The 6,823-nt window shown below is 49.3% G+C and overlaps 1 protein-coding gene across 1 annotated transcript in view; it reads right to left on the bottom strand.

Annotated features, from left to right (window-relative positions):
• The window catches only part of ASB18 (ankyrin repeat and SOCS box containing 18), an 85,725-nt gene continuing 78,902 nt past the window's right edge, over window positions 1–6,823 (bottom strand). The window contains exons 5-6 of the mRNA XM_006893519.1: window positions 5,193–5,306; window positions 1–186 (exon numbers count right to left, since the gene is read on the bottom strand). Of these exons, the coding sequence (XP_006893581.1) occupies window positions 1–186; window positions 5,193–5,306 (300 nt within the window). The remainder of the gene's footprint in view (window positions 187–5,192; window positions 5,307–6,823) is intronic.

The following is a 6,823-nucleotide window of genomic DNA, read 5'->3' as shown; positions in this document are numbered from 1 at the left end:
TCAGCGCAGAAGCCCCTCGGGCTCCAGGAGCAGATAGTCACGCAGGGCCTTTGGCAAGGGCAGGCGCGGCACCAGGAGGGAGCACTTCTTCCCGAGCAGCTTGCGGATGGCACAGCGACTCTGATGCTGCAGACAGCGGGGCGTGCTGGCCAGGGCGAAGAGCGACTGGTAGAAAGGCTGGTGCATCTGGAAGGGAAGCGTTGGCGCGTGAGATGGCACGAAGGGTGGGGGCGCAGATGGACGTCTCTGCCCACTCACTCAGGGTCCCTGATCACACAGGTTGCTGTTGTCATTAAGTACCATCAGGTTTAAAAAAAAAGTACCATCAGGATGGATGGTGAAAAGATTGAGATTGTTCACAGCTTCAGTTTGCTCGGCTCCACAGTCAACACTCTCGGCACCAGCAGCCAGGAAATTAGAAGATGTATTGTGATGGGAAAGTCTGCTGTTAGGGACCTCTCTAAAGTACTCAAGAGCAACGGTGTCTCTTTGGAGACTAAGGTGCATCTGATACAGGCCATGGTCTTTGCTATCACTTGTTATGCATCAGAGAGTTGGACAATGACTAAGGAGGATAGAAGGAGAATTGATGCCTTTGAGCTGTGGTGCTAGAGAAGAGTATTGAGAATACCATGGACTGCTAGGAAAACAAACAGATTCATCCTGGAAAGGGTCAAACCGGGCTGCTCCTTGGAGGCAACGATTCTAACGCTCCGTCTAACATACTTTGGACATGTTGTAAGGAGGGACAGGTCCTTGGAGAGGGACATCATGCTTGGGAGGGTGGAGGGACAGCACAGGAGAGGAAGGCCCTCTATGAGGTGGATTGATTCAGTGACTGGGATAATCGGGATGGGAGTGTCAGAGACAGTGCGATTGGCACAGGACAGGGCAGAGCTTAGGGCTGTTGTACATAGGGTTGCTATGAGTCACAAGCGACTCGATGGCACATAACAACAACAACAACCACCATCAGGTTGGAAGTGATCCATAGCTGACCCTCCAGTGGGTTTTCAGAGGCAGTAAATCACACGGGAGGAGCAGCTGGTGGATTCGAACTGTATACCTTTGTCCTGGCAGTGTAATTCCTTACCACTCCCTGTGGCCGCCTGGCCTGTGTGGCTCATGGTGTCCTGCGTGTGTCAGCAGAATTGTGCTCTGTCGAGTGAGCCTGCCAACCAGATGGCCAGCCTTTGCCTCCTGAGGCCCTGGGTGGAGGGTTCGGATCCCCAGCCGCTTTGTGAGTCATTAAGGGCTAAGGTGTTTGTGCCTCGTGGGGACTTGGAGACCAGAAGCATGCTCTGTAGACAACTGCCTGCGTGCTGTTCTCATTGCAGTGAGAGAGGACACACCGTGGGTCACTCCCAGTATCCCCGTCCCCACTCACAGCAGCCCCGCAGCTCCAGGCTCGCGTAGTTAAGTGTGGGATGTGACTCCAAATAGTGACCCCGCACACGACAGCATGAAGCACTGCCTGGGCCGTGCCAGCCGCACCACCACTGTGTTTGTGCCCACTGTTGCAGCCACCGTGCCAATCCATCTTGTTGAAGGTCTTTCTCTTTCCTACTGACCCTCTACCAAGTGTGCTGTCCTTCTCCAGGGACTGGCCCTTCCGGATGACACCCAAAGTACATGTTGTTGTTATGTTCTGTCCAGTAGGAACCGACCCATAGCTGAACCTCTAGTGGGTTTTCAGAGGCAGCAAAACCCCATGGGAGGAGAGTGCCCATTCTTCTCCTGAGGAGGAGCTGGTGGTTTGAAAGACTCACCTTTGGGTTACCAACTGATGTGCGTCCGCACACATGTGCATGTGCTCACCAAGTTGTGCCAAGAAATCTGGAGGACAACTACTTAGCCAACTGACTGGAAGAGATTAATATTTATTCCCATTCCAAAAAAAGGTGACCCAACAGAGTGTGGAAATTATCATACAATATCACTAATATCACATGCACTAGCAAAATCCTGCTGAAGATAATTCAGAAACGACTGGAACAGTAAGTACATTGACAGAGAACTACCAGAAATACAGGCTGGGTTTAGAAGAGGTCATAGCACTAGAGACATTATTGCCAATGTCAGATGGATCTTGGCAGAAAGCAGAGAGTACCAGAAGAATGTCTGTCTGTGTTTCATTGACTATTGAAAGGTATTTGACTGTGGATCACAACAAATTGTGGCTAACCTTGAGGAAAATGGGAATCTCAGAACACTTGATCGTGCTTATAAAAAACCTATACTTGGACCAATCTCCGATTGTCTGATACAGGCCATGGTCTTTGCAATCACCTGTTATGCATCAGAGAGTTGGACAATGACCAAGGACGATAGAAGGAGAATTGATGCCTTTGAGCTGTGGTGCTGGAGAAGAGTATTGAGAATACCATGGACTGCTAGGAAAACAAACAGATTTGTCCTGGAAAGGGTTAAACCGGGTGGCTCCTTGGAGGCAAGGATTCTGAGGCTCCGTCTAACTTACTTTGGACATGTTGTGAGGAGAAACCGGTCCTTAGAGAGGGACATCATGCTTGGGAGGGTGGAGGGACAGCGCAGGAGAGGAAGGCCCTCTATAAGGTGGATTGATTCAGTGACTGGGATAATTGGGATGGGAGTGTCAGAGACAGTGCGATTGGCACAGGACAGAGCGGAGTTTAGGGCTGTTGTACATAGGGTCGCTATGAGTCGCAGGCGACTCGACGGCACATAACAACAACATACTTGGACTAAGAAGCAGTCCTTAAAATAGAGGAAGGAAACAATATATGGTTCAAAATCAAGAAAGGAGTGTGTCAGGGATGTGTCCTGTCCACGTACCTTTTCAATCTGTATGCAAAACAGATCATTCAGGAAGCAGGCCCTTATAAGGATGAGCGTAGCATCAAGATTGGAGAGAGACTCACTAACAACCTACAATATACAGATGACATAACCTTGCTTGCTGAAACTGAAGAAGACCTGAAGCACTTGCTGCAAAAGGTCAAGGACAGTAGTCGTCAATGTGGATTGAAGCTCAACATCAAGAGGACCACTGGGCCGATTGGCAGCACCATATTAAATGGAGAAGAGATTGAGGTTGTAAGCAATTACAACTTGCTCAGATCCACAACCAACACTCTTTTTTTTTTTTTTCCACAGCTGTAGAAACTGGTTTATTGACAAGAAGGCTTGCTCAGGCCAGGAGGCTCACACCCTGGCAGAGGGGCTCTGTTAGACAGCACATTCCTGCCCCCAGGCAGGAGTAGGTCCCCTCTGACCAGCTGGCCCCACCTCCTGCCATTACAACCAACACTCTTAACACCAGTAGTCAGGAAAACAAAAGACAAATTGTATTGGGAAAATCTGCTGTCATGGATCTCTCCAGAGTGCTGAAGAGCAACGATGTCAGTCTAGATACAAAGGTGCGCCTAATCCAGGCCATGGTTTTCTCAATTATTTGTTATGCTTCAGAAAGTTGGACAATGACTAAGGATGATAGAAGAAGAATAGATGCCTTTGAATTGTGGTGCTGGAGAAGAGTCTTGAACATACCATGGACTGCCAAGAAAACAAATTTGTCTGTCTTGGAGAGGGTGAAACCAAGTTTCAACTTGGAGACTAAGATTTCCAATCTCTGCCTCACTTGCTTTGGGCACATGGCCAGCAGAGATTGGTCCTTGGAGAAGGGCATCATGCTTGGAAAAGTGGATGGACAGCACAGCAGAGTGCAGGACGGACAATCTGGGTGAGAAAGACTGATAGAGTAACTGGGGCGATGGGTGTTGGTGTGTCAGAATTAGTGAGACTGGCTCAGGACAGGGAAGGGTTCAGAGCTGCTGTACATAGGGTCACTATGCATTGCAGGCGACTCAACCAATAACATTCTATGACAGGTTTGGAAGCAGGAGTGGCATCCACTTCCTAAACAACTTGCCTCTGGAAACTCTCTGAACTTTGATAAACGTCGCTAGTTGTAGAGGGGCTTCAGGCCTTTTGTCCGTATGAGTTGTGCTATGAGTGGTGCTACACTCAAAGGCAGCCAACAACAACCACCACCACCTTTGGGTTGGCAGTACAACTCCTTATTGCTAGGCCGTTGTTGTTCTTGTTGACTGCCGTCGAGTCAAACATGACTCAGTGATGCTGTGAACAAAAGACCTGAACCCTGTTCTATAACTATTGTCATTTCTCTAAGTTCATAGACTTTCCAGAGGCATGTAGTTTAGGAAGTGGATGCCACTCCTGCTTTCAAACCTGTCTTAATCTTTGAGCTCCACCAAACACCGTCCAGCAGGGGTGACCATTACAACTCCCTAATGTACAAGTGGACACCATTAACCTACACCTGTCATGGAAAGCCCCCCCCCCCGTTTCAGATAAGGATTAACTCAGAAGCCATGGCTGAAGCTGGAAGTGTCTTGGGGCTCAGTAATGTGCACACACCACACAGCAGGGGTGACTCAGGGCCAGAATTCTCGCCTGCTGTAAAGGAGACCAGGGTTTGATCCCTAGCTCATACACCTCACACTCAGCTCCCACCCGCCTGTCTCTGGAGGCCTGTGTGTTGCCAGAATGCTGAGCAAGTTTCAGTAGAACTTTCACAAGACCAAGAGAAACTCGGGAAAAAAGGCCTGGCAATCTGTTCCTGAGAACTACAGCTGTGCGATCTGAAGCCAGCCGTGCGGAAGGCAGGGGAAAGGTGGCATCTTAGGCCACTGTCTGTGAGCTGTAGATGACCTGATAGCAATAACAACTGTTGTGTAAAAGACTCAACTAAATGAAACCTGATAACGGAATGTTCTAGAAGTTTCCAGAAAATGTCTTTCTTCTCTTTAAGCCAACAGCCCCTTGTGGGCTTTCCTGCGTACTTTTGTGACTCTGTCACCTCTGAAGAAGTAGGATGAAACTGGACACACAGACACTGGACTGACATCCTGTAGAACAGAGCCAGGCCCGCTGGCTCTGGTGGATTCTGCAGACACCACTCCCTGGACACTGGTCACAGGCCCTGACTATACTCAGCTAGCCTGGCTCGGCTTCCTGCTTCATGGCAACAAGCCTGTGCACATCTTGAGCCTCCAGAAGAAAAACAAACGTGTAACCACCACCCCGCTTCCTCCTCCTCCAGATGTTTCTTAGATGCTAGAGAAACCTCCCTCCCCCCCGCCCCCACCCCAGGTAGGCAGACGTAATGGGGAGGACAGCCGCTCTCTCACCTGAAGCTCCTCCTCGGGGATGACCCCTTTCCAGGACTCGGACACATGGAGCTGAGGGTAGGAGTTGAAGAGAACCTCGATGACCGTTGGAGTGGACGCACAGGTCTGCAGCACCTGGTTGGGAGAGGTGACAGTACAGTTGAAGTGGCTGGGTTTGGAGTCCAAGGGGGGAGGTGTAGGGAGGTATTGGGGTGCACTGGTTTCTTGAAAACAAAATTCTGACAGAGCAAACTTTACCAACAAACCTCGATGTCAGATACTAGATCACTAGAGCTCCCTTCAATAAAACTAGCAATGCTAAGTTTTTGCTCTCCCAATGTGTAGGAAGCGCTGGTGGCCTGCTGGTAAGAAGCTACACTGCAGTCGCAAAGGCATGTGGTTCAAATCCACCAGAGGCTTAGCAGGAGCAGGATGGGCAGTCTCCTCCTGTGCTGTTACTGCCTCTGAAATCCAGTGGGAGGGTCAGCTGTGGGTTGGTTCCACCTCAATGGCGCACAGCAACAGCAATGTGTAGACCGGGCCTCCAGATAGGGGCCTAGGGACAAACGTGCTTCCGGTTCAGATCCACCAGCTGCTCCATGGAAAGATAGGCATTCTCCTCCTGTGCACTTTACAGCTTCTAAAAACCCCCAGGAGAGTCTGCTAGGAATCCTTCCGGCTGGACATCACATAACAACAACAGGGACAAGGTTCAGTGAAGGGAGCTCTGGTGGTGTGATCTGTAGGGAGTTGTGATGCACACCTAGGGTGGCACCTCCCTGGTGGATCAAAGCCAGCAGGACTCTGAAGAAGAAAGAAGACCATCTACCTCTCCCTCTCGTGTGATTTATGGCCTTGGAAACTCAAGGGAGGGTCAGTTAGGAGTCAGGCCTGACTCACGGCAATGGGGGAGAGAGAGAATACAGGCAAATTCTATTGAAACCCCACTGCAGCCTATAAAATGTGCAAAGGAAAATGTGTAAAATAGTGTGAGACTGACCCAAACGGGACCCAGAGACACAAAGTGAGCAAGTGTCATCTCCACTGACAGACTTGCTTGATACGGGATTGTGACCAACCTGCAATCTGTTAAAAAGAAACCAAAACAAAACCACCACCACCAAACCGAATCACACTTGTGAGACATAATAAAGTGAAAAGCACTAAAACTAGTTATGTCTGGACAGAGTTTATTCGGTTTCAGAAAAGATTTATAAACCATGGTAAAAGCCTCCAGCAAAAAGGGAAAAGACCCCATGAACAAGGCAAGCTGAGAGTTGTTATAGAAACCAAAAAAGTGCTAAAGAAGAAGGGGAAGAGAAAAAAAATATACCCACTCACTCAGCTCAGCTTAACCCAACTCAATCCAAACCAACTGGACTTCATCCAGCCCAACTCAACTTCACCCAGTGCAACTTTGTTCAACCCAACTTCACCCAATCTAACCCAACCTCACTCAACTCAACTTCAGTCAACCCAACTTCACCCGGCCCAACTCAACCTCATCCAACCCTACCCATCTTTACCCAACCTCACTCAACTCAACCTCATCCAACCCTACCCATCTTTACCCAACCTCACTCAACTCAACCTCATGCAATCCTACCCAACTTCACTCAACCCAACCTCACCCAACTCAACTTCAGTGAACC

This window comes from Elephantulus edwardii, unplaced genomic scaffold (genome assembly GCF_000299155.1).
Source record: "Elephantulus edwardii isolate Elephantulus edwardi_28Jun2011 unplaced genomic scaffold, EleEdw1.0 scaffold00127, whole genome shotgun sequence".
NCBI classification, from domain to species: domain Eukaryota; kingdom Metazoa; phylum Chordata; class Mammalia; order Macroscelidea; family Macroscelididae; genus Elephantulus; species Elephantulus edwardii.
The sequence above is the reverse complement of the archived record's forward strand: the minus strand, read 5'-3'. Positions and strand labels throughout refer to the sequence as shown.